General features: G+C 58.3%; 2 protein-coding genes across 2 annotated transcripts; both read right to left on the reverse strand.

Annotated features, from left to right (window-relative positions):
• Nucleotides 1-539: 539 nt before the first annotated feature.
• Nucleotides 540-5,732, reverse strand: CPNE6 (copine 6). Its single transcript, XM_049613062.1, has 16 exons — nt 5,539-5,732; nt 4,957-5,136; nt 4,528-4,602; nt 4,290-4,364; nt 4,059-4,142; nt 3,878-3,967; nt 3,415-3,519; nt 3,102-3,188; nt 2,822-2,881; nt 2,424-2,557; nt 2,281-2,335; nt 2,136-2,187; nt 1,674-1,807; nt 1,293-1,529; nt 911-1,085; nt 540-794 (listed from the first exon to the last, which is right to left on the reverse strand). Exons 1-15 carry the CDS (start codon nt 5,704-5,706, stop codon nt 948-950), a joined length of 1,674 nt encoding a protein of 557 aa, XP_049469019.1. The 5' UTR covers nt 5,707-5,732; the 3' UTR covers nt 540-794; nt 911-947.
• A 3,193-nt stretch (nt 5,733-8,925) lies between these two features.
• On the reverse strand, nt 8,926-26,502 carry CARMIL3 (capping protein regulator and myosin 1 linker 3). Its single transcript, XM_049614103.1, has 39 exons — nt 26,283-26,502; nt 25,513-25,926; nt 24,161-24,255; nt 23,771-23,821; nt 23,609-23,668; nt 23,417-23,532; nt 23,104-23,201; nt 22,793-22,863; nt 22,621-22,694; nt 22,324-22,399; nt 22,152-22,240; nt 21,584-21,678; nt 21,269-21,355; nt 20,946-21,055; nt 20,732-20,809; nt 19,925-20,187; nt 19,761-19,830; nt 19,203-19,284; nt 18,989-19,085; nt 18,772-18,826; nt 18,519-18,691; nt 18,202-18,270; nt 17,895-17,988; nt 17,710-17,808; nt 17,162-17,290; nt 16,874-16,987; nt 16,265-16,440; nt 15,126-15,489; nt 14,773-14,836; nt 14,423-14,631; nt 13,937-14,037; nt 12,969-13,284; nt 12,476-12,604; nt 11,750-11,816; nt 11,557-11,646; nt 9,933-10,051; nt 9,669-9,849; nt 9,400-9,510; nt 8,926-9,283 (listed from the first exon to the last, which is right to left on the reverse strand). Exons 1-39 carry the CDS (start codon nt 26,500-26,502, stop codon nt 9,258-9,260), a joined length of 4,932 nt encoding a protein of 1,643 aa, XP_049470060.1. The 3' UTR covers nt 8,926-9,257.
• Between the last annotated feature and the right edge of the window lie 22 nt (nt 26,503-26,524).

Genomic DNA, 26,524 nt, shown 5'->3' on the forward strand with positions numbered 1-26,524 from the left:
TAGCACAAAGTTTAGCACATGCCAAACAATAACGTTTTACTGCTGTTGTTAATGTTATTAAGAGTACCCAGCCTGACTTCCTGAACCATTACATTAAGACCACACTCATGGACAGGCAGGGATGTGCAGTGCATGAGCACACACATTCGCACACCCAGGAAAACCAGGCTGCACAGACCTTAGATGCTCCCTTTATATTCATAATTCATTAACAGACCTGCTGCCCTCCTTCAGTCCCCGCCCAACACCCCTTCTCGGCCCGCCCCACAGCTGTGTGGGGGCTGGAGTTCAGCTCATGGGGGACTCAGCTGGGCTTCTCTGGAGGCAGCTGTAAGAGGGCATCAACCTGCCCCTTTGGCAGCCCCTTATTACCCACCCCCCCATCTCTGGTAATTAACCTTCATGGTGCTGGGCCCCCTGGGGTTGGGAGGTGAGGGTAAGGGCTCATCAGATCCCACTGGCACACAGTTGGGGTGAAACTGCTGAGATACCAAGCTGCTGGGGAGCTCTGGCTCAGATTTTGAAAGGTGCTGGTCCTCATTTCTTAATGGCGTGTATGGTTGGGTGGGTGTTGGGCATCTGAGACATGATGGATAGAGGCTGAGGTGCTAGGAGTGGTTCCCTTTATTAATGGCCAGAAAGTCAGGATCACTGAAGAAAGTCACAAGGCTGAGGGGTATGGGGCCTGGACAGATAGAGCAGGGCTCACCACACACTTCCAGGACCTAGGGGGCACAGCCGGTCCAAGAGGGAGAGGCACTGGTCACTCGAATCACAAGGGTCAGGACAGGCACCTGGGGCAGGGGGGGATAGTCATAAGCACCTTCCTCTACACAACATTGAGCCCAGATGGGCTCCACCAAACACCACCTTGCACCCCTGTCCACCCCTTTGGGCCCCCAGGACTCACTGAGAGGCTGAGGGAGTGTTGGTCCGGTAGGAGGCAGTCACGGGCTAGGGCTGGGGGTCGTGGCCGGTGTGCAAGGCCTGGGAGCCCCTGGGCTGATGCCCTGGCTGGCGTAGTACTCCACCACCTGCCTGGGCACCTCAGCCAGGACACACTTAGCAAGCGCAGAGGGTGCGGCCTGGGAGTAGGGGCGGGGACGTTGTTGGGGGGGGGCGAAGATTGTGGGGGGAGAGGCCAGGCAAGGGAGCGGGGCTTCGGGGTGGCCAGATGGGCTCCATCCAGCCTCCCTCACAAGCCTTCAACCCGGTTTGGGAGAGGCTGGTCAGATTGGAGGGCCTGAGGAGCTGGGGAGTCCTTTGGCCAGTGGGGGGCACCAGGCACTCACATCCTTGAAGTCCCGGAAGGGCACGAACTGGACGATGTCGCGGGCCGCGGGCACCCCTCGGGGGCAGCGCAAGGTACCGTCGTCGCCATCCAGCAGCCGCATGTCTGAGAAGTCCGCATTGCCCACACCCACGATGATGATGGACATGGGCAGGCGGGAGGCGCGCACGATAGCTGTGCGTGTCTCGGCCATGTCACTCACCACGCCGTCGGTGAGCACCAGCAGCACCGAGTACTTCTGAAAGCAGACAGAAGGGAGGAAGGGTAGGCTCTGTGTGTAAGGGCTTTGGCACCCACCCCAAGCCCGGCCCTAGCCCTGGCCCCAGGCCCACCAGAGGACACCCAGTGGGGCAGTGCCTGGTTGCCTGCTTCGTCTCCTCACCGTGGCTTGGCCGGTGCTCTGCTCTCGCTGAGCTGGCTCCGCCACGCGGTTGATGATGGGGGCCACGTTGGTGGGGCCATAGAGCTGGATCTGGGGTAGGCACCGTCGGTAGGAGGCGATGACCCCCGAGATCTCTGTTGGCCAGGAGGTGAGGCCAGCAGAGATTAGCAGGGAGCCCTTCTTGACACCCCTTCCAACCAAGGAGGTGCTTCCCTATCTCAGGACTGCCTGGCCCCTTAAGTTCCTCACTAAGCAGGAGAGTTGGATGGTCCAGGCTCTGGGAGAGGAGGGTGGGCAGATGCTGGGTCAGGAGCTGGGAGTCCCAAATGAAGACAGGAGCTGAGTGGGCCAAAGGGCAGGGGGCTGGCCCATGAGGATGGAATCTATCCCCCTGCATGGGGTGTATCAACTGCGTACAGTGTATGGGGGGAGGCGGGGCTGGTGAAAATCTCCCCTCTTTACCTTCACATTCAGGGTTTTCCGGGTCAAAGTTGATAGCAAAGTCATGGGACACCTGTGAGGGTAAGGTGAGGGCAGCGAGAAGATGTCCTTTCCTTCCTTTCTGACTCTCCCACCAAATCCTCCCTTCCTCTCAAACCCAGCCTACCTCGAAGTTGGGGGGGATCCGAGCCCCAAAGCCAAATGCTGGAAACCGTTTATCACTGGCAAGAAGAAAAGCCGGGGGGGGGGGGCATTGGGCAAGGCCTCTGTGCCCACCACCCCCCTCCCCTACCTCCCCGCGCCTCCTACCTGTCATAGTCTTGGCAGATGCCTCCCACTGCACGCAGGGCTTGCAGGTAGTGGTTGGGCTGGCGGGGGCTGAGGCAGTGTAGGGACTGACTGCTCCTTGGGTCCCCGTTGGAGGCCGTGAAGTCGATGGCCACCTAGTGGAGGTGGAAAAGGGTCTCAGTGCATCTATGAGAGCTAACAGAGGCTAGCCCAGAGCTAAGGTCTGTAGGGGAGGACCCAGGTAAGTCCAGTCAAGCCCACAGGTAGCTTCATCATGGAGTGGGGTGAGGAGTACAGGATGACAATGCTAAGGCTCATGAGCGGCCCCAGCAGGGGCAGTGGGGATTTGGGGCTCCTTCTGTTCATGATGTGCTTAGCCCCTTCCTCTTGCCTGTGTCCCCCGTCCCCTGGGTCTTTACCGTGAAGCTGATCTGGCAGCCGCCCATGATATAATCCAGGAAGGTGTGCACCTTCTCCACCTAGCAGGAGAGGGAAGAGGTAAAGTAGCAGGATGGTCCTTTGAGGAGGGAGCTGAGGGGGGCGGGCTTCTGTGGGGAAAGTGGAAGGGACAAAAGTGTTTGAGGTTGAAGTTCCCAGTGGGATAGGGCAAGCCTTCTCAGTTCCCAGAGGAGGAGACACTGGTCTTTGAAAAAAGGATTGAATCTGAGCAGCCAGCTTGAGGCAGGCACCGGAATTTACCGTGCACTGGGCCAGTACCACGGTCCCCGAGCTCTTGTAGTTCTTCTTCTTGTCCCGGTACTTGGGGTTGATACAGTCCCACTGCATCTAGATCCCACACACCCCACAAGTCTACAGTCACAATTCCATCAGGCAACCCCTGGTCTCCCTTCCAGAAGAGCCTCCCAGAGCAAGACCCCCATGGCTCAGTCCTTAGACCGAGCCTGGGAACTTTCCACCCCCTCGTCCTATTGCATGTAATGGGCTCTTCAGCACCCTTAGAATTCTCCCAGGGATCTGGGTGGGATTCTGGGAGCTGGGGTCTTTGTGGCACCTCCTGCCCAGGGTTTGCCGTTCCTTCCTGCATCTCCTGGAATGTGCTGGTGAACTCGCCGATGAAGTCATGCTTCCCGCTCGAGTCATAGTCATACACCAGGAACTGAGAAGGCAAGGAGGGGAGGTGAGAGGGTCAGGGTTGCTTTGCAGGGGTTCCTGGGGGCAGGGGATGGACTTAGAGAGGTAGGGGGCTAATAGTCCCTAGGCCCAAACAGATGTCCTTAAGCTGCCTAAAGAGGCTACCTGCTGAACTTTATTCTTTGGCTCAATCTGGCAGGGACTTTGGCCTTGATAAAAGGCACACATTGTAGGAAAACTGAACTGTGACTGGGTCTTTACCCCACAGTGGGAAGGGCTTATCACATGAGGGAGGGGAAGGGGCTTGACACGCTCAGGAGGAATGTCTCAGACAGAGGCTAGATGCTCCAATAGGCTGCCCTTGCTTGGCGGGGGGGCCTCACCTTGAGAGGCCGGTGGACATCACAGCTGCATAGGGAGTGCAGGGACAGGCGGAATGGCTCCCAGCTGGGATTCAGGTTGTTCTTCACCACCTTGGAGAGGCACCCGAGAGCTGGTCACCTCCTCTCTAGGTTTCCCTGCTCTGCTCTTCCTCCCTCCTTCCCCACTGCTCCAGGCACCAACCTCCGTCCTCCAGACGAGCTGGTCACTCTGGTCCCCATTGGTCTTATAGATCTCCATGAAAGGGTCAGATTTGCTGAACAGATCCTGAACAGAGGAAAGGACCCATGGGCCTGATGAGGTCTGCAAGGGGAGGCAGCTAACACTGAAGTAGGGAGCAGCACTGATTTATCTTGAGTGGGGGCCTTGGCTCTCTAACAGGGAAGATGGGGGCCTGGACCCTGGGTTTCCAACCTTGTTGTCCAGCTTGTGGGCTCTGAAGGTGAGTTGTACATAGTCATTGGTGCCAGATACCTCCTCAGCCACAATCTGCAAAGGGGAAACAAGTGCAGGATTCCCCCCTACCACACAAAGGGCACCTTATGCCCTTTCCCTTAGGTGGAAGCCAGTCCTGGGCATGATGTCACCATGGATGTCCATGCAGGGGCATTGAATGCTGTGCCCAAGGGTCAGTATAGGTGACCTTGCCTACCGTGATGGTGGACTTGCCCGCAGTCTTCCCATTCTTCAGCAGCAATGGCTTAGTGACCTTGGTTTGTGACACAATCTGGAGATGAAGGTAGAGGGAGATCCAGCTGTGACCCGCCCCCCCCCCCCCCCCGCTTTGGCCAGGGAACAAGGGACAGGGTAAAAATATCCTTAGAGTGCTCACAGGGGCTATACTTGGGCTAGGGTTGGATGTAATTTCCACAGCAACATTAAGAGGTAGGCATATGACCCCCATTGTTTAGATGAGGAAACTAAGACTCAGAGAGGTTAAACATCTTGCCCAAGGCTGCACAGCCAGTGAATGGTGGAATGGGGTCCAAGCCCAGACTGAACTAGCTCCAGAGCTTATTCTCTGTTATTTTGGCTTTCAGAGGCAGAAGCTGAAGGGGGTAGGGTGGATGAGAAGGCAAACCTGGCCCAAGGTGCATTCTGTAGAGCCGAGGAAGGTGTCATTGCGGGGGCTAGTGGCTCCATCCTCAGCGTCAAACACGTGGAACTGCAGGGGCTGCTTCTCCTCAAAAAAGTACTCGAGGGCCAGCACCCGAGAGAAGACAGGGCTGGAGCAGGAGCGTAGCACCTCTGTGTGCTCCACCTGCGGCAGGGGGCAAGGGCCCTCTGGGAACACAGGCTACTTTTCCCTGCCCTGGACCACCCTGCTCATGCCAGGTTTCCTCAGGCTCCTGTATCCCCAGTGACTAGTTCTTCCCTTGTTAGGCTGACCCCAGAGCTCAGGCTGCTGCCAGCCCACTGGACCGTCAGTCCTTTGAGGCTCTGATAAGGCCTTTGGGAGCTGTGCCACAGCCTGGGCCGATCCCAGGACCCTATAGGACTCTGTGGCTCTAAAATGGTTTGTGTCTCCAAGGTTACCCCTACAGCCTAGAATAGGCCCCTCAGAGTCCTCACATTCTCCTGTGAGGCTTTCCTTGCCCCTTCCCAGCCCCTCCTCCTTCCCAGGCTAGGAGGTTAGTTCAGATAAGACCCAGCCCATTCTCACCTCCACCCACTGCTCATCAGAGTAGAGCTTGAGCAGCACGCAGGGGTGGGGCTTGGTGAGTGTGTCTCGGTCCAAGAGGCCATGGCAGGACACCCGCAGCTCCACCCGCGAGGCCCCCAGCGTCATGGCTGGGGGCTCAGGCACCCATCCCATCTCAGGGTCCGACATGTCACTGTGGGGACAGAGCAGATGGCCTGGACACTGGAAAGGGAACATCTGCCAGGGGAGGGGTCTGTCTTCTGGGAACCTGGGCCCCATGCCCCACCTTGTCCTGCTTCCTGAGGCCCTGGGATCTTATGGATCTCCTGCTTCCCCCCTACCCACCCCCACCCCTGCCCTCAGCTTAGCTTCCTTGGCTGGAGCTGTGGACAAGGAGGGCGGAGGACCTGAGCTTCCCACTCTTGCACAGCCCTATGCCTCTGTCACCCCTGCTGACCTACTATGCATGGATGGGGTTGGAGAGGGCTGAGGGTATGGGGGGTTCCTGGCAGTCTTGGCTCCTAGGCCATCGATTGATCCATGCTTTCTGCTACCTCAGCACCTTCTGCTATTTCCCGACTGATGTTTGAGCCAGCACTGCACTCAGTCTTGGCACGAGGGAGCTGAACTAGGGCAAGGGGGTGGGGACATCGGTGGAGGAGCCCCTGGAAGTCTGAAGGGGATGGGCCGCAAGAATGGAGTCTGCAGTGGGCAGGAGGAGGCAGGTTGTAAGATGCCCTGCGGGGCTGTCCTTATCCACCTCCCCCTACTCATCTCCTGTGTGACTTATGGCAAGGGAGGGGTGGTGGGCTTGGGGAGTTAGAGACAGAGCCCCATCCCCGCTGAGAGCTCCTCCAGGTTCCTGGCAGGGGCTCCCACTATGACAACTCCCGCTTCCCTCCCCACCTCCCCTGTTCTCACACTTCTTGGCAGCACTGGCACTGTCTCTTAGCGACAGGATTTTTGGGGAGCCACAGCCCCCTCCATGCTGCCCGTGGGATGCACGCACGCCACCCTCCCCCAGCAGTGGTATCAAGCCTCGGGCAGCAGCAGGCAGGGGTATGCTGGCCCAAGTTCACGGCTGGTCAGTCCATCTATCTGTGTCTGTCCACATCTCAGGGTGAGGCTGTCTGATCCCATGTCGTGCTTCCCCCAAGCGAGTGTGCGTTGGTGTGTCTGAATGCCCCCACCCTGTGTGTCTGTGCCCTAGTCGTGTGTCTGTATCCAGGAGGGTGTGCCAGTTCCCGTACCTCCCTCAGAACCGGGACCCTTCTCTGGCTGGGTTCCCCCCCTCCCCATACTGCGTGCCTTTCTGGATATGTGAGGGAGGGTCTGGGTGGGCGGGTGGGGGTCTCTGCCTTCCTGCCACAAGTCTCCCAGTTCTCGCAGGGCCCCTGAGATGGGCAGGTGCATGTGGTGGTGAGGGGATCGGGCAGGACTGGAGACCTCTCTGGGGGCTGGGGGGAGATGTTGTTACGGAGACTGGGCCAGGCTGGGCCAGGCTGGGGCTGGGCTAGGGAGGAAGGGGAGGCTCACCTGGGCTCTAGTCGGGGGCTCCTTTCTCCGGCTCTCTGGCCCTGGCCCTGACTCCCTTGCTTCTCCAGCCGCTGGCGCCGGCTCCGGCTCCGGCTCTGCTGCTATTTATGGGGCCTGGATGGGGAGGGGGGGGGGGGCCGCAGCACCAGCTCCCCCCCGCACAGACCGGTTGGGAGGGAGAAGAGGGGAGGGGCAGGGCCACTGCCTGGGAGGGAGCCACAGAGCCGGGGGAGGAGGGCGGGCCGGGGGTGGCTCAGAGGCAGGACCCCCACAGACACAGTGACACACATCTTCCCCTTCACACCACACCCATGCACACATTGTGGCAGTGTGTGCACGCACACACATTCACACCAGGAGACGATGGAGACACACGCACCCACGGCTCGTGGGCTCACACATATCCTGACACACACAGGCGCCAGCACCATAAACTCACTGTGACACCACGACAGTTACAGCCCTACGGATACACAGAAGGAAACACACCCAGTCTCAGCACTCTCCACATCGCGCTTGTGAAGGATATTCACAGTAACTCATAAAAGAACACTGGGCTATACTTGTCACACACACATACACTCATTCACACCAACCCAAATACAACAGAATGGAGATCTTCACGTGCTCCTTAAAAACCACCCTGTACCACGCTAAATCTCATAGCTGAGAATGAGGTCCAGTTCCCTCGCTGCTTTTCAACAGGGACACACATGGAGATGCACACAATTGCTTAAGGACACACACAGTCTCCCATCCTGAGGCAGGGCTGCCACTAGGGACATGCGCTAAAGGACTGATTCCCGAAGCATCTTCTGGCGCTCACAATTCACCCCTCACCCCCCCAAGATTCAACCCGTGTGGTCACATCCTTGTGGGAGGGGCCATGTCACACACAGATCTTGAGGAAACAAGACGTTAGTCGTTCCCCAGTGACACCCAGGAAACTAGGCAATTCCCTGGGGAGCTGCATCCACACATGAGGACATTTGGGTACATGGTGACCTGGGATGAGTACACGAGAGGGTTCACCAGAACATCTTGACCCTCCATTCTCTAAGCCGCTCTAAGTTAACGGCCATTTGTTGAACATCTGCGTGCCAGGGGCTGGGGCTGAACAGGCAATCACCCGGCACAGGTGATTGAGACATAGGTCCTGCCCCTAGGGGAGGTGCATGTAGAAAGAACAGACAGACCCACAGACAGAGAGATGATGAGCTAATACACAAATACACAATGAAATGTGACAGGTGCAATGTTCCAGACTTATTCAGGATGCAATGGGTCACAGAGAGGGAGGGTTTAATTTTGATGAGTCAGGAGAAGGCAATCGGAAGGGCTTCACAGAGGAAGAGGTTCCTGTATGGAGCCTCGAATGCTGAGGTAATTATTTGTTAGTACACCAATGGGAAACAATTGATTTAATCGTCCCTCACTGTGGACACTTCTGTTCCCTCGGGCCACTCTACCGTTGAGATTCTGACTATTGGTGGTACCCCTAAGATAATGCAACATCATTTAATTCCGCCATTAGTGAGCCTGCCTGTGCGGAAACTTGCACACACACCACACAGCACGCTGCCCCCCAACCTTCTCTTGAACACCGGGACCTTCCAATCCCACCGCATGCCCCAGAGCTGGACACACACTGGTGCTAATTTGTGTCATTTTGGTCTCTCCTTCAGCCAGCTAGGCCCAGATCCTGCACATACACTCCCCCACCCCACACTTAGGGACTTTTCAGTCCCCTCCCACTTAGCACGTCTTGGGCCCATCTCTCTCCTGTCAGAGCTCCATTCTCATCCCTGTGGAGTATTCCCTACTTTTCCCCACTGTGGCTGAGCACTGAGGGGGAGCAGATGGTGGGGGGTGGTGGCAGTGAATGGGGAAGACAGCAGAGACAAAGCAGGCAGTGATTTTGTTTTTTTTAATTCTATACAAGGAGGGAGAGAGTCCCTGGGGATAGAGGGACAGATCTGCCCTTCCAGGAGAGGAGACGGCCCTGCCCCAAGCTCTGCCTCCCTCTCTCCAGGTTGCTCTCTCCCATCCTGTCCCCCACCTCCTGTCCCCAGGCCTCATCCTGCCATCCTGCCCCTGGGGGATGGGCTGGCAGAGGGGCCTGGAGGTGTGGGGGGTGGGTGGGGGTCTGAGTCCTTGTGAGGCACATGTTGAGAGGAGGGCTGGGCAGGGTGCTGTAGCGGCTGTCAGTCTGTTCCTGGCTCACTGGTTCCTGCTGGGGACAAATCCAGGGAGTCCTGTTTCCTAGGCAGGGAGAGCCAGCCTCTCGGTGTGGGCTATACCGTATCTGGCAGAGGGGGACTGCCCTTTTGCCCACCCCGCTGGCACCTGTGGGGTCAGGGGGCTGCCTTCTGTCAGGCTCCAGCTTGTCACAGGACTGTGCCCGCCGCGTCCTCTTGGGCTTCAGGGGGGCAGTCCGGCGGCCTGGATCTGGGGGCCCTGAAATGACAGTCAAGGTGGGCCTGGCACACGAGTAGGGCTCATAGGCTGGGTGCTCATCCAAGCTGTGACTCATTCCAAGCCCGGGAGGGGTCCTGAGGTGGGCAATGAGGTCCCAGAGGCGCCCCAAGCACCCCGCCCCGAGCCAGGTGGTAGACCTTGGACCTCGGTCTCCTCTTGATCCTGCTGTGAGCCCAGCCTCAGCCGGGGTTTGTTCATTCCTAGGACTGCACCCCCAGCCTCAGCCTCCTCCCTGCCCCCTGGCTCCTGGGGGGGCCGGCGGCCCCGGGGCACAGCCACTGGCTTGGGGGGCCGTGAAGCTAAAGGGGGGTCCTGCAGCTGGCAAAAGAAGGAAAAGACTGGGTCAATTAGTCCCTTCGCCTCATCCAAGGGCCCTTCCCCTCCGCCTTGCCGGCCCTCACCTTGGCATTCCTAGTGGGAACGGTCCTCTCTGGGAATTGGGCCCCCTCCTTTTCCTCCTCCCCGTCCTGAGAGGCTGGGCTGGGGCTCTGGCAGCTGTGGTTGGGGGCACTCTCCTCAGCTGGGGGATGGGAAGAGAGGAGAAGCTGTAGGAAATGGCATTCTTGCATAGCTCTCCCTGACCTTCTTCCTTATGAAGCCCTGGAGGCCAGGACTTCTCCCCTCCAAGCCCATTTGCTCCTCTGCCTCTGCCCTGGATGTCCCCTTCTGCTCTAAGTGTTTCTGTCTCCTTGGTATGGTCTCCAGGATTGTCCTGAGCCCATCACCTTTGGAGGGGGCCCTGGTGTGGCTGTTCCTCTTGAAGGGCAGGGCTTGAGCCCATGCCTGCTGGGGCAGAGCCAGGGTACAGGGACTGCTGGGTCCACAGGCATGGCTGCCCATCCAAGGCCGCAGTGCCCCGAGGCCCTGCCAAGGCTGCAGCCTGGCATTCCCAGGACTCTGCCAGTCTGATTTAGATGGTGAGAGCCTTGGGGAGAGATGCCCTGGCACCCTCCCACCGCTGCCTCTGTGGCTTCATGCAATCTGAGCCTGAGGGTGCACTACCTGGAAGGTGTTGTCTGTGTGTGTATCTGTGAGGTGTGAGTAAGAGGGACCTGGAGGGTGCTGGTGGTAGGTGTGTGCCCAGTGGAGCATCTGACTATTGTGCTTTCCTAAATGAAGGATGGAGCCTCGCTTTAGGTGTTTTAACTAGTCTGTGAGTGGGATGGGATGATCAGCAAAGATGCCTTCAGTGTTGGGATGGCCTTGGAGGATTGGCCAGGGGCACGGACTCTGCACCATGCCCTTGTGCCCCAGCCTTGGGATGGGAGGGGGCAGGTGAGTAAGTGTCTGCCTCTATGGGGAGATTTGTCCATGTCAGTGTTGTCGGAGTGTTGTGTTCCAGGCCTGTGGGCAAGTGAGTTGATGCCGAGCTGACCAGCTTTCCTTTAGAGGCTCCTTAAGTGCTCTGATCCCAGCAGAAAGAAAGCATCCTACCACAATTCATTTACTCCTCCAGAGTTCTGAAGCCAGAAGGTAAATGACTTGCTTAAGGTCAACACTGCTGGTGGTGGTTGAACCGGGACCAACACCCAGGGTTTCTGACCCCCAAGGCATGGCTCTTGCCCTTTTCTTGTGGCACATTTCTGAGTGAACTGTGGATGGCTTGGCGAGCTACTTTTGGAGGAGACTGGAATGTTCGAGGTGGGTCTGGCATGGCTGGTACTTACTCACCCTCTTTCCCAGCTGAGGTGCAGAGAGAGACCTTCTTTATAGAGGTGCCACTCTGCTGACGGTGGCCAAAGGTGGCCCCTGCTCTACGGAATTCCCTGGAACCATCCACAAAGTGTTCTTCCTTTCTGCTAATCCTGGCAAAGCCACTTTTGTTCTGTAAGATCTTTCTTTGCATTGGGTTGTTCCTTTCCTTTGGATGAGGCTTTGTAAATATCCTCAAAACATTTTTACTGTGGTGACTTCCTGACTGCCCCACCTTGGCTGTAAATTCCCCAACATGGGGGCTGTGGCTTCTGGTTCTTTGGACACACCCTGGGCCTTCAGTGCTGCTACCTGAGAAGAGGCGTTCCATACCTATGTGCCACGTGGCCTCTGCTCGGCGCATGGCGCTGAAGCTTGGCTTGGTGCTTTGGGGTGGTGGTGGGGGCTTCCAGGCTCCCGGCCCTGGGGTGCAGGGAGGAGATGAGAAAGGGAGAAGGGGAAAGGCGAATTAGAAGGGGCCCCTGAGAGAGGGGTCAAGGGAAGGAAGTGAGGGGGACTGTCTCACCTGCATCGTCTGAAGAGCGCCGTTTCTGCCAAGCCTGGACACTGCCCTCCAGGTCTGGGCCTGTACCCTGAAAGGATAGCTGAGTCAGGTCATAAGAAAAGTCCCCTCTACATGGAGACTGCAGTTAACAAGGGGCTTCTGCTCTAGCATCTCATGCCATTCTCATGGCATTAGTCCCTGGACACTTGGACACTTATCCCCCAAAAGTCACACCCCTACCACCCTAGGGGGTGTAAGAAACGGCTTACACGAATGAGCATGTTGTTATTTTAGCAGTTATGTGTTTATTTTATGTGTGGTAGAAAAAAAAAAAACATGACTATTACAATAAGTCCATGATTTAAAAAATGATAATGCTTAGGACCAGGCTAAGTTAAAAGGGTGAGTTGATTTAAATAAAAATATGTGAATAATAATCCAGGTGGTATGTGGGGAAGGGAAAAATCAGTCATAAAGATGGTAATCTAGTCACCAAACTTTCAGAAACAGAACTCTAGAGGTAAGTATTTTTACAACTGCCCATTTTCCAGGGAGGTAGAGGCTCCGGGAGGCTAAATGACCTCCTCAGCCTTTCACGGCAGGTGAGTGTGTGGAATGAGCAGACTTGCAGCTAACACCTTCTAACACCACAGAATCACTCTCTCCACTGGCCCGAGCAGGGACAGGGCACAGAAGGGAGGCAGACAGGGATCCATAGAAACACTTGGGTGCCTGGGCTCCCCTCACCTCTCGTTTCCCGTCGAAGCTCCAACCCTTGGCTCTTCCCAACCCAGGAAGGGCAACACCATGGACCCTTGGCTGCTGTGCTGTCCCAGGGGCCAGGCCCCCCTCCCCTGGCTCCGCCCCCTCAGTGCCCTGGAACAAGGCCGTGGGTTTATAAGCAGTTCCTGATGGAGAAGGGGCTCCATAGGCTGCAAGGGAGTGAGAGAGGGCCCCTACCCCTCTGAGACCCCAGCCCTGGGACTGCCCTGCCGCAACCCTCTGACCTTTCACCCCTCCTCTGAGGAGTCCTTCCTCTGTCCTTCTTTGCATGCAGCACTCCCAGCATGCTCTGGGTCACCAGGCTTAGATCACTCAAGGAGTGGGGCCATTGGGAAGACCAAAGTTCCTCAGAACCTCGAGTCCTGTCATTTTCCCATTAACTGCCTGGGACAGGGTAAGTGGGTGGGCTATGTGCGGAACAGCAACCGGGGAGGATACAGCACCTCACCTCACTTACCATCTTCCTGCGGAAGGAAGGCCCCCGGCTCCCCCCAAATCCAGGGAGGGGGCCGCTCTCCTCCTCTGGGCTCCAACAGGGGGAGGAATTATTGCCAAGGCTGGGGGGATCTGGGCTTGGGGGGCTCTCCTGAGTTGGGGGTGGGGGTGGGGGCGGAGGGAGGAGGAGCCCAGTGGTGGGGGACCCTGGCCCCCTATCCCCCTTGAAGCTCCGGGGCCGGCGAAAGTGAAACAGGCCTCTGCGTCTCTTCTTCTGGAGTGGAGGCAGCGGCGGCTCTGAGAGGCCTGGCCGCAGGGTCCGCAGAGTCCGGGGGTAGCTGAGCAGAGTTGGGGTGAGTTACTGACAAAGTCGCAGGCAGATGCAAAATGCCAGATGTGGAGGTCACTCAGGGCGCAGGCTGGTGCTAGTGTTAGTCTAGCCCTGGGTCTAATAAGCCTCCAACTTTCCTTTCATCCAGTCTCTCCTGCTGCCCTGTAACCCTTTCCACTTAGGTCTCAGGAGACAAAGCTTCCTCACCTTCTCCGTCATCCTCCAGCAGTCTCCTTCCCTCTGTCTCCCCAGCAACTCCTTCCTCCCAGGCACCCCCATCCCCCCATCCTTCTCTCAGCTTCTCCCAGTGACTCCGTTTCTTCTGGACAGGTGCTGGGGAGTCTGCAAGACTGTGACAGAGAATATACCCTCCAGGGCTCTTACCACTGTCATCCCATCCCAGGGCCTGTTGCGACCCCATCCCTCCCACCATCCCACTGTGGTGGTTCACCCTGGCCCCATGCTTCCCAGCTGTCCTGAGGAAAGTCAGAGAACACGGGAGTTAAGGGCTGAGTGGGGAAGGATGAGAACGTGGGGGAAATGTTTCAGAGAGACTGGCTTTGGGACACTGCCATTGGAGAGACCTCCATGACTGCTGGGAAGGAGCCCTTCAGGGCCTCTGGGCCTGCAGAAAATGGGACTGTGCCTAGGTGCCACACCTGGAGCTTTCATCCATGACCCTTCGGCTGAAAAAATCCTCCAGCCCCTCATCCAGGCGGGTGGCCATCCCATTCTCCTGTCGTGTCCCAGTTATTGGCACCTGCTGGGAGGAAAGTCCTGTAGGGTATCTCATCTGGAACAGGAAGTCCTCCCTACTCTCTCCATTCACTCAGGGCCTTCCCCTTTGGACTTGGACTTGCCTCTTGTTGGCCCCATGAAAATTTAGACTTTAGTCTGCCTGGGCATTTCCTAGGCATGGTGGCTCTTGGCTGTATCCCTCACCCAAATGGGAACTGCCACTGACTGGCAGACAGATTTCCTATCTGGGAAAACTGGCTAATCCCATCCTCTTTTCAGTGGCCTGCCTGGGCCCCTGCCTGATCCCCCAAGGCTGATGTCTCTGGCATTTTGGTCCTAAGGCTAGAACCCCTGGCTCTGGCATTGCTAAGTGGTATTGGTCCTTTTGCAAGGACTTATGGACTCACACTGGGCCGACCAGGTCCTGGAGGTGTGGTCCTGGGGGGCCGAGGCCTGCCTTGTGTTTGATGCCTTAGTTTATAGCCATGAGTGGGCAGCTCGGATAGACCCTCCCAGGAGCCACCGCCTGTGGGCTGGCTGCTTCCGAGTCCTGAGAACCAGCCAGGCGGGATCCCCAGGCTCCCCAGCTGGCTTTCCATGTCCTGAGGGCTCCCACCTGTGGGCACAGCAGCATTAGAGGGAGTAGCAAGAGGCACAGGGAGAAAGCAGGCTGGAAAGACAATTAAAAAGAAAGGGACCAGAGCCTGGGAAGGGTGTAGGGACCTGGAGGACATTAGAATTGAGGCTGGGGACTCACTAATGAAGGCGGACACTGGCCGGATCTTGCGGCAGCGTTTCTGCTTTTTGATGGCCATGGTGTCCTGCAGAAATGGAAACCAATGGTGGAGCCAAGTTGCAAGTCCCAGGAGCCTCATCTGAAGCCTCTTATTCCTCATAAAGCCTTCTCTTTAGAGCCCCTCCTGCCTCACTTTCTTTGGGTGGCTGAGGTACTGGGACAAGGGAAGAAGCTGGGCTGGATTGGGGCTGGTGGATGAGACCAGGCCCAGTGTCAGGAGAAAGTGGAGTCCAGAGAAATGGAAGGGGACAGTGTTTTGCAGGTTCAGGGTCAGGACCTAGTTTAAGGTGGGGAGTGGGGGTTGGGGCACTCACGATGTTGGTCCCAAGTTCATCATCTGTGGTCTCCTCATGGTCATGGTTCCGGCCTCGGCCCCGGGAGGACGGATCCTGCCCTTGGCCTGGCCCCGATGGTGGATCTGATAGTGTCTTTAGCTGGGCCAGGTGCCGGGCCTGGGGAAGGACAGATGTGAACAGGTTCCCAAGGAAGCTGCTCACCTTCCGGGGCTTTGGGGGATGGTTGGTTGGGGGAGATGGGATGATGTGGGGTGGAGAGTGTGCCTGAGCCTGGCTGGGGTTCAGAAGCCTTACCAGGCTCTTGTGGGAGTGGTACAGCTCCTGCAGGATCTCATCCACTATGGAGTTGGTCAAGTAGGTGACGACTGAGAGCTTTACTTCACTGTGGGCACAGGTGGGACTACTCAGTCATCCTGCTCCCTGGCCCCTAAGCCTTTCCCCAGGTGCCTAAGGGAGTGGGCAGCTGGCCTGGACATCCATGGAGGCACCTTAGGTCTCCCTTGTGTCTCCATAAAGGCATGCTCTGTCCCACCCACTGACACCCCGCATAGGTGTGTGTAGATCGGGAGAGTGGGCAAGAGGAATTGAGGAGAAAGAGCAAAGGGGCTCTGGGCCAGTCTCCTGGAGTTCCAGTGGAACAGAGCTGGGTAAATTGGGGTGCTGAGTGAACCCTGCTGGTCTCTGCTGGAAGCCCAGAAACTGGCTCTTCTTGAGCTGGCCACTTCATGGATATGAGTGATAATATTCCTTTGCTTTGGTGAGCAGTGGCACCTAGGATGAGAGAGCGCTGGAGGGGAACACGAGAACTGAGTGAGGGCAGAGCATAGTCCAGGCACCCCTACTCACATCGATTTTGTCCATGCCTCCGAGGAGACTGTGCTTTGTTTCTGGGAGGCCATTCTTGGTGGATGTGTGTGGCTGAGTGTGTGTACACCTACATGTGCACTGCCAGGCTCCTAAACCCAGGCTCAGCACTTAGATTTCTAGGGCAAAGACCAGTTAGACCCTAAATAGCAAGGTTGCAGTTAGTTAAAGATTTATCCCTTGTAATGGAGATTATGCCATTCATTATTCATTGCTGTAGCTGGGCCCCAGGTTCCTAAGTGCTCTGGGACAAATCCAGCCCCTTCCCAGTGCCAACCCCCTCCACTTCTCACTCCAGCTTGTTCTGAATGTCCTGTCCTGCCTGCTCCAGCAGCGCCCCTCGGATGAAGTTCCGGGGCACAGTGACGCGCTCAGCCACATTGCTCAGCATCTTGTTGTGCCCCTCAGCCACTCGCATGGCCACAGGACATAACTCCTGCGTAAGGCTGACCATCGACTCCAGGATCACCTAGTATGGGAGGAGGGGAGGCCAGAGCCCGGGGGGGGGGGGGGGGGGGGGGGGGGGGCGCAGGGTCAGGGCTGGCACCACACTGGAAGAGACTCTAGCCTGTCTATTCCAGCCCCCCATGGTGAGACTGAGGGGCCCACCAACGTTCTGGGGCTGGTTACCAGCAGAGCCTGGGACATTCAGGCTTCCCCACATCCTGGTAAGTGTTCCTTCCATCCTGCCATATGGACAGGGGAGAGGTCAGAGTTCAGGGGTCAACGTGGAAGCTAGCAGAAAAAATCCAAGCCCTGTTTTCTAGCAAAGCCAGAAACATTGGGAGTGTGGATGGCTTCAACTCTGCCTTTCCTTCCTGTCCCCAGGAATTTCCTCATGCTGACCTCAGCCCTCAGCTTTGAGCCTTGGTCAACACTGGGCTTCTTCCCTCAGGACTTGCCTGCAGTTCCTTGTCCACAGCCTTGGACACCTCACTGGCAACTGACTCCAGCCTCTGCCGTACAGGCCCGTCATTGGCCAGCACATGGCCCAGCTCATAGAGGCTGGGAAACAGCTGCAAAAGGAAAGGGTTATCATCAGAAGGTCAGAATCGGGCCTGACCAGGTCCTGGGGGCCCTGGGCTGGGAGGACAGATGCATGGGTCAGGGCGCGGATACTCCTGGGGTAGTGTGGCTGGCCTTCCTGGGCTCTCGGACTGCGAAGGAGGGTGGGGCTGCGGAGGGCTCACCGCCCGTGAGTTTTTGGCGTCCTTGATCAGGTCCCGAGCATAAAGCAGCTCATCCTGCACAGGCTCCAGGGGGCACAGCCTCAGGGCCCGAACCTCCTCCTGCACCCGGCCACACAGCCGCTGCAGCATCTGGAGCACAGCCGGCAGAAGTGTCAGCGGGGGGGATCCTTGTACCCTCATCTTCCCAGGTGGGACCCCAGGCACCCCATTTCTGGGTCCCCTTGGGCAGTGCTCCTGGTGCTGGCACTGATGGGGTAGTAGTGGTGTCTCTGGATGGCCTGTTCTCTCTTCTTGGGATGCCCATGAATATTCAGGGGAGTTCCTGTGGTCCCAGGGACTCCTGGTCTGGGGCCCCCCACACGTTCTCTCATGTTTAAGCCATACTCTGAACGTCCCGTCTTTTGCTCTCCCATGCATTCAGTCCAGTTGTGGACACCACAAAATGCCTCTTTCATGCCCCCACCCTCGCGTGTGCACCCTCTATCACATCACACCTGAACCCTGTGTGCCCCATGCATGCCCCACGTGTCCCAGAGGGAAACGTTTACTTGCTCGGCGCTGCTGGTCACCAGGCCCTGCTGCAGCCTGAAGGCCTGCTCCTGAGGGCATGTCTGGGAGTGATTGTTCCTCACCAAGCACCACTGGATCTGGAGACGATGGGGTGGGAGGGGTCAGGGCCTGGGATGTGGGCTGGCCCCTGCCCCTTGCTGTTCCACCCTGCCGAGGCCTCTACCTTCTGCCAGACATCCTCGGTGCGCTCCGGGGCGCTGCGGTAGGCTTGGGAGATGTCACTCACGGGGAAGGACATGAAGCGCAGTGTGTGGTTGCTGTAAGGCACAGTGACACAGCTGGGTTAGGGAAAGGTGGGGAGAGGCCCTTGCTCTCCATACTCTCCTTGCTAACCATTTCCGTCACCCGGGCCTTTCCTAACATATCTCTGCAAACAAGTTGAGTGAACCAGGGTGGGGCTAATGTAGCAGGCTTGGTCCAGGCCCAGGGAGGCTGGGGCTGGGGTCAGGGCAGAGCTCTGGTCCACTCACCTCTCCAGGGCCCTTGCAATGTCCAGAAAGCCCAGGGCAGATGTGTTGTTTCGATCCCATAGGATGGTTCTAGGGAGACAGTGAACAGTAGCTGGTTACCCCTCCCTCTGGGTCCTTTTTAGGGGTAGGCACACACCCCCTTCTGGAGTCCTCCCTCCTTTCCTGGGTAATGAGGCTGACTCCAAGATGGTTCTGGGCCTGAAGGTGTTCTGGAAGCTGGGCTACAGAGCAACACAGCAAGCAGGGCGCGCGCGCGCGCGTGTGTGTGGAGGGGGCATACTGGGACTCCAGGTCAGAGATAGAGGTGTGCACCGTACCTGAGGGAGGAGTTTATCTGCAGGGCCTTAGACAGCATCTTGGCCCCGATGTCCTCCATGCCATTGCCACTCAGATCCACCTTAGCCAGGCAGGTGTTGCTGCCCAGGGCATTGATGAGGATGCTGGTGCGGAGCTTCAGCCTTGAGTCCGCCACTGACAGTGACTGCAGGGACTATGTGGGCAAGAGTGGGGTTGAGCCCAGTCCCCGCAGCCCCTGCCACTGTGGATCCCTTCCCAAGCCCAGTCACTCACACAGTCCTCTTCTTGGATCAGTTGCACCAGCTTGTGGAGGATCTCCTCCAGGGTCCTGTGGGGAGTCAGGGCTCAGAGCAGGAGGGGAGGGGTTGGGGTCATGCTACTGGAGGAGCAGGAGGTGATTTGAGCAGGGAGGGGCCAGAGGTAACACAGTGAGCCAAAAGGATAGGTGGATGATGGAGTGAGGTCTGTGGGTATGGGGAGGGGACCTCACTTGGCCTTGACATTGAAGTTCTTGCCCAGGAACAGGTGCTTGAGGGACTTGTTCTTGCCAAGTGCGGGCACCAGTGTCAGGAGGTCCGAGTCGAACCCTGGCCAATAGATGGGAGAGGTCTGGCTTTGAGGCCTGAGGGTGGCAGGGGGTGAGGGGGCCGTGCTCCAGGCCCCTGGCCCCATTGGTCCCCAGGAACGGAAGTGTCCCTACTTACCATTGTCTGACAGATCCAGGCTGCCCACACAGGTGACAGCCCCCAGCTGCTCCTGCAAAGCCTGGGCTCCTGCTGAGCGGAGCTGCAGGGACACGGTGAGGGTGGGGTGGGGAAGGCAGGGGTGGGGACACCTTTAATGCTTAGAGATTAGAGTAGTCACACCAGGACTCATGGCCATGCTAGGTCTCAGGTGCAAAATCAGGAGGCCCCTTCTCCACCAGATCCTTTCCTAGGGCTCTCTCCCTTCCTCCCTTTAGCTAGAAATATCTCCAGACTGCTGCTCCGGAGATAGCTCGCTCCTGCCCTCTGGTGGGAAAGTCTGGTATCTCCCACCCCAAAGCTTTCAGGGGGCATACTGGAGACTGAAAATGACCTCTGGAAAAGAGGGACACAGATGACACACTGAGAAGGGAAAGTGGAGGTTTGGTCGGGTCTGGGGGTCACAGAGGTGCAGCAGAGAGGTAATATGGAGCCAGGGTTTGATGAAGATTGGAGAAATGAACAGTGAGGCGACTGGGTGGGGGACCGGCAGTGGGCGTTAGGTGACCAAGGGCTCACCTCACAGCTGCTGAGGTCCAGGTGCAGATCACTGAGGTGACTGTTGAGGGAGAGGCCCTGGAGCAGTGCCCTGTGGGAGGAAGGTCAGCAGGCCCACCTCTACCCCTCACCCTCTTCTCTCATGGTTCCCTCTTGGACGCCCCCCAACCCTGCACCCACCCGACCTGAGGGCCTCCAGGGGCAGCCTCGTGGCCGACAGGTTGACGTGGCTCAGTGTGTAGGCGCTGCTGAAGAACTGCTTGAAGGCCGGCGGGGCCTCTCGGCCCTTCCTGCAGAGACTCCCGGGGTCAGCAAGGGAGGGGGATGCCCATGGCTCACCCCATCCCTCCTTGTGCCCTTTGTGCTCCCACCTGTGGGAGCAGCTGTTGCGCGCCAGGTTGAGGTAGGTTAGGTGGGAGCAGCAGCCATGGAGCAGGGCTCCCAGAAGCTGTGGGGAAAGACATGGTGGGTCTCACATGGGCTGGGAGGGGCTGGCAAGGATTCCTCCCTCCCCATCAAAGTCCTGGCTCTTCACCCTTGGCAGTCAGTGTGATTCCTTCTATGAATGCCCACTTCACCTCTTAATGCCTCAGTTTCCACTCTGTGGAAAGTGGGTCTACTCCCTGCTTGACCCCCGGGGGTGGCGGAGAGGCTCACAGGCAGTGAATGTGTAAAGCCAGAGCGAGCCATTAGGGGCTCATAAGGTGCCTTGTTCAAGTCAGGGGAAGAATCCTTTCCTCTTGGTGGATTCAGCCAGGAGCACAGCTGGGGAATGGAGGGAGGGCTGGCTTTTAGGGACAGCCAGCACAACCTTGGGCAGTGACCGGTATAGCGTGCCCCACAGGTGTGAGCTGTGGGCTTTGCTTTATAATTCAGCTGAACTTGGAGTCATCCTTCCAGCTCTGTCCACTCAAGGCAGGGGCGATGAGACAGGGGCCACCCTGGCCTCCCTAAATCACTTCAGGCTGGTTCTCCCATCACCGACCCCTCACCAAGTCAATGGCGCAGTCGGTTCCTGCCAGGTCCAGGTGCACCAGAGCATTAGGCTGGGCCAGGAAACTGTAGAGGGCCTGGGAACAAGGACAGAGGGGCTGCCAGGGAAGAGGTGATAGAGCCCCACCACCCCCAAGCTATAGGGCAGAGACTCCCTGGTCCTGAAACCTGAGTGTGCTTCTGTGGGGCTTGAGCTAGGTTCCACGGACTCACATTGGCCTCATCTGTGGCGAGCAGCCCAGGGTTCTTGCTCAGGTCCAGGTATCGAAGGGAGCTGGCAAAGGCTGGGTTGGCCCCGAAGGTCTGGCCCAGTGCCTGGAGCCCTGAGCACAGCGGGCACTGGGCTGGGTTGGCCCCCATCCCCACCTCTTCCCCTTCCACACAACTCTTCCCCCCAGCCCCCAAGTGTGTCTCCTTTCCCTTCCTCAGATCCCCAGGATGCTGTGTGAATGGGTAGGTACACCTCTGGGACTCGAGGATCCAGAGGGTGCTGGAGGAGGTTATAGGTCAGAGGTCAGGGGTCCTGGTGCAAGTACCTCGAGGGGAAATGGCAGTCTTGGCCAGGCACAGTTTGGTGAGGCCAGTGGGGAAGCAGAGGAGCTGCTGACTCAGACTGAGGAAACCTGGGAGTAGACAGAGAAATGGGCCCAGTGAGAGGCTGGGCAGTGGGCATAGGTGGTGCAGAGTCAGAGTGGGGGCTTGAAGAGGGTACAGGCCTGGGGTCAAGGACAGCAGTATTGGGGCAAGGGCTGGCATCAGGCTGGAGAGTCCCTGTTCGGCCCCAGGTTGGGCTCTGGGCTAGGGCAGGGGTCTATATTGTGGTGGGGGTAGGATTCAGGGCTGGGGCTCACCCTTGTCCTCGATGGGGTTGTGGGACAGAGTGAGGGCATGCAGCACACAGCTCCCGTTCTCCCCAAACACCCCGGCCAGCTTCTGGACAAAGTCCCTTCAGGGAAGGGGAGGAAGGATTTGTTTGTCCCAGCCCCGGACTTCCCCTCTTCCTCCACCTGCCTGCCTGGTTGGGGCTGCAAAGGTCAGAGGCCTCCATAGGTGGGGATGGGCTTGGGGCCTGCCAGGGAGCTTGTCATCACTATGAAGTACCTGGGAAGTTGTGCCGAAACAAAGCCTAGCTTTGGGTCCTTGAGATTAGAGCAGTCCACCCCATTGGGTAGTTGATGGAAGAGGATAGGGCATGGAGCATACTGGGAGAGGCCATGGAGCTGGAGGGCCAGGAGACTTAGGTCTGAGTCCCAGCTTGACCAATGACCTGCTTTGTGCCCTTGTTGGGCCTTAGTCTTTTTTTCTGTAAAGTAAAGAGCTGGAGGAGATAGCTTGGGGACCCGTATCATGCTCTGACGTTCTGGGACCCTAAGGCTACATCACTGGGGCACCACTGCCCAGGGAGGAGGCTGGCCTCACGTCTTAAGCCCGGCATTGTCCAGCACCAGCTCTTCGAGGCTCCCCGACTTGCTCAGGGTATGTAGCACCTGTTCTAACACTTCAGAGCCCTGAGGACAGAGGAGGTTTTGTGACCAGGAGCCAGAGAGGGCACTACTCTCCAGCCCCTCCTCCCACCCCTCGTAGTCCCTACCAGCCGCAGATCCTTGCAGTAGAGTTTGGTGAACCACTGGTTGTAGGCCAGGGCTGCCACCATTAGGGCCAAGTCTCTGTGGGGAGATTGAAGGGCCAGGAAAGTGGTGAGCCGGTGGTTGGGACAGGAAAGAAGAGTTTAAGGATGGGGTGATGGACTGGGGAAAGTCTAGATGGGTAGAAGGCAAAGGGGGGTGGGGTTGGGGAGATAGAGTTGGGGCTGTAGGTAGGATCAGAAGAGGGAGCCTGGAGGCTGAGGCTGGAATGGGGGGATTGAGTCTCTGCTCCATCTGCTTACCGGCTTTCCAAGTGGCTGAAATCCAAAAGATTGAACTCCCGGTTATCCTCGGCATGATAGATGGTGTCCACATCCTTGGAGAGGTGGAACTGGCTCACACCTGCTCCCCTCCTCCCCCGCCCCCTCCCTCTGGGTCCCACCTGCCCACCTGCTGGGTCCCTGCCCAACGTACCCATTGCACCTCCTCACGGCAGTGCAGTCCGTTGTAGTCACACAGGGCAGCATAGGTCTCGGAGAAGCCACCTGTGGGGCAGGATGTGAGCTAGTTCCATGAGGAGTAAGGGTGTGGAGAATAGGCTTAGAGTTCAAGGAAAGGTCAAGGTCATTTTATGTGGCCCATGTCCTGGGTTCCTGCTATACCATGAACCTCTGAGGTCTAGGAGCTATGGAGTCCTCAGGGCAGACACAGCCCCATGCACAAAGGACTCTGGACAAGGGCAGGGTAGTTTAGGCCCCACTTCCGCCAAGTTTGCCCCTGCTCACCACAGACACTGTGAGTGGTCGATGTGGAAGTCTCAGAGTTAGGGGACGTGTCTCGGGGCCCTTCTGGGGTGTCAGCATTTCCACGACGGATTAGACACCTGGAAAATGACCAAATCTATCTCAGAGAGGGGTGTAAAGAAACTCTCCATTCTTCCCCTGTTATAGCTTCTGGGACCCTAGGAAGAAGCAGCAGTGGGGACATAAGGGCTCTTGCCCTCAGTGTTCCAGGAGCCCAGGTCCAGGGGAAGGAGGGAAGGAGGAAGAAGTCTCCTTGTTGTGTAACCCTTTGAGAGACTCCTCCTTTGCCACTCACCCAGGGCCAGGGCAGACCTTGGAGAGGGCAGAGCTCACATGTCGTGTCACCTGGTCCACACTCTCAGCCGATGGGAGCCGCATGCTCACCAGGCCACGCTCTGTCTCCACTAGGATCTAGAGGAAAGGGAGCATCAGGACCAAGTCCATCCTCCTGCTGACCCAATAGTAGGGCCCAAGTTGGGGTCCTCACCTGGTTCTGACTGAGCGTATTGAAGGCGCGGATTTCTAGGACATTGAAGGAGCTCTCCACCTGTGGGAGGGGCATGGGGGTGCTCATCTTAAGGTAAGAGCCTGGCTGCCTGGCTCCGGAGGGAGTATGCCAGGTGTACTTCTGCTCCTCAGCCCAACTCACCTTGGCTGGGACTTTAAGGGGGAAGAGGTGGAGGCGCCAGGAGGTCAGGGCCTTCAGAGAGAGGAAAAGAACATCAGCAGCAAATGGCCGCTCCTGGGCCCTAGGCCACCTGCCCTCCTTCACCCCCCTCAGCCTGTGTGCAACCCCTGTCAGCAGTGGCCCTCTGCTCCCAGTATCCTCCTTCTCTCTCATGCCCCACCCTGGGCTCCTGGACATCCACTCAGTCTAGCCTGCCCCTTCCCCAGGCTTGGTCTCCTCAGCTCTCCCCCCACCCCTACCCCCAGTCTCCCCTGCCTCCCAGGCTCCTTGCTCTCAGCAGCCCAGCTGCCCTTGATGACACTCCCTCAGCTGCTCCCCCTCCCCCCACTCGCCGAAGCCCAGTACCCTCACCAGAACTCGATCCTCAAACTTCTTGGGCTTCGTCTCCAGCTTCACCCGATGTTGTTGGAGCACAGCCCCTTGGCTTAAGCACCTCCTGATGCTGTCTGCAGGTGGGTGGGGGGCCTGCTCAGAGCTCCCCTTACCCTGGCCACCCCTACCTCCCCAGGGCTTTCCAGGGGTGGGGTCAGATGAGAGGAGAAATAAGCACAGAGAGAGCTTTCCTTCTTGGGTGGCTTTTCTCTTCCTATTAGAGAGGGAGGGGGGTGTGGAGAAAACTCTGGCTCCTGATGTCCCTGAGTCAGGGGACAGTTGCTGAGTGACACTGTCTGTGGGAGGGTGTGTCTTACACTTCTGAGGGTGTGAAGGATTTTTCCAACCCATGCACTCCAGCAGCCATTGACATATACATAGTGAGTCAGTGTGTGGGGGCGTGGGGGTGTCCCTCTGACTATATTCTAGGTGGTCTGGGTGTGAGTGTCTGCCTTTTACTATGCATGTGTGCACGCCTTCTGAAGATGCCAGGGAGCCCGTGTGTGGCATTGGTAGGACTGGATAGGTGAATGAGTATGCTGTGCTTGTAGTTGTGAAAGACAGCCTTGGTGTGGGGGTGGGGGTGGGAAGTGGGGGGTGAGAAAGAGTTAGTGTTTAAATGAGCCCAATACCCACTTCCTAGCAGAACCCATCCGGATATCCCAGTGTGTATATGTGTATGTGTGTGTGTGTGGTGGGGGTGCATTTTCTGTAAAGATGTGTGTACACATATCTGATGATTGTATTTATGTGTGTGTGTAGGTATGGGAAATTGCCATGGTGCAGCATGCCTCTGAGTATCCTTGAGCGTCCTGATCTCTGCGTGGGCTAGGCTGTGCTCCTGCCTGGGGCGGGGGGCCAGTGAGGGTTGTGGTAGTGCTGGGTGGGGGGTGTGGTGTCAGGCCTTGGTTTGGGCTGAGTCTGAGAACCATGCAAACAGGAGAGACCTTGAGGTGTGAGTGTGAGTAGGGAGAAGGGGCAGGCTAAGACGAGGGCTGTGGGAGGCGAGCTGCAGAGACACTGCTCTTGGTCGTAGCTCCAATCCGGGCCCTCTTCCCTGACTCCCTTCTTTGCCCCACTGGCCTGGGAGCTGCCAGGCTGCCAGAGGGGCTTTCAGGGCCAGTTCCGGGGCGGGGCCGGGAGGAGGGAGGGTGCTGAGCCAAGAGGCGGTCAGGACCAGGGGCAGCTCCCATGGCCCGGCGGGGCGGACCGGGCCCCGCCCGGCGGGGAAACGGGGACTCTCTGGAGGGGAGACTGGACGTCTCGCCGAGGGATGGGCTAGGATCAATGAGAGTCAGCCCCACGGAGCGCCAGGGGACTGCACCTGTCACCGATGATCGGGACGGGCGGCTCTGGGACTGGAAGGTCCTGACAGGGTGAGGCGAGGCGGGCAGCGGAGGATGCTCGGGGGACAGCGATGCCCCTAGCTAGGATGCAGGGGCAGGGGACCGCCCTGGAGCCGGAATGCATGGGGCGCGGGGAGGGCAGGAGGCAGCGGGGCTGGGGTGTACCGCGGGGAGGAACGCACTGGGTCTGGGATGCTCCCGGACGGGGCGTCCCGGAGACCACCGCAGCCTCGTACCTTGCAGCTCGCGGGTGAGCTCCGCGCTGGGCTTGGCCATGGCGGCCGCTGCTGCTGCCGTTGCTGCAGAGGAGCCGCCGCCGCCGGGGAGCCGCGGCACATGCTAGACCCGGCTCCGGCAGGGCCCCGGCGCTGAGCGCTGCAGCAGCCGCCGAGCCCGCTCCTGTCAGGGGCGGCTGCGCGAGCGCTCCTCCCCCCGCCTAGGAGCCCGGGTCTCCCGCCCCGCCCGGTGAGGTGTGGGATTGAGCATGCGCGCCGCGCCTCTCTTCCGCGTGAGACCCCGCGCGCGCTCGCGCCCACCCCTCCCGCCGGCTCCCGCGTGCGACGCCCTGTGCGTGTCGCCTGGAGCCTGGGCCATCTCCCGGGCGGGACTAGCGTCCACTTTCCGTGCCACCCACTCCTCGGGCACCGTGAGCAGAACCCATTTCTTTTGTTTGTGGGCCTGGGTACCCTTCCCCGGGTCATCCTTGCAATGCCCCTCCCTTTTGCCCTACTGCTTGGGAAGCGTCCAGCTCCTACTTGCTGACTGGCGAGGAAACTCAGGGCTGAGGGCGATGCCAGGAGAGGTCCTGGCTAGATCTGGGGGTGTTCGTCCTTCCTCCAGCTTGCCCAGCCTCGGGGATCCCTGCAGCGTCTTTGGCACCATCCCCACGGGTGTGAGGCCGAGAGTATCACCCGGGAGTTCCCGTGCCACCTCCTTCCAGCTGGCAGTTCTGTAGACACATCCACCCCTGAGCATCACGCTTAGGTCCTGGAGACAG

The sequence above is a fragment of the Panthera uncia genome (genome assembly GCF_023721935.1).
Source record: "Panthera uncia isolate 11264 chromosome B3 unlocalized genomic scaffold, Puncia_PCG_1.0 HiC_scaffold_1, whole genome shotgun sequence".
Taxonomy (NCBI): Eukaryota; Metazoa; Chordata; class Mammalia; order Carnivora; family Felidae; genus Panthera; species Panthera uncia.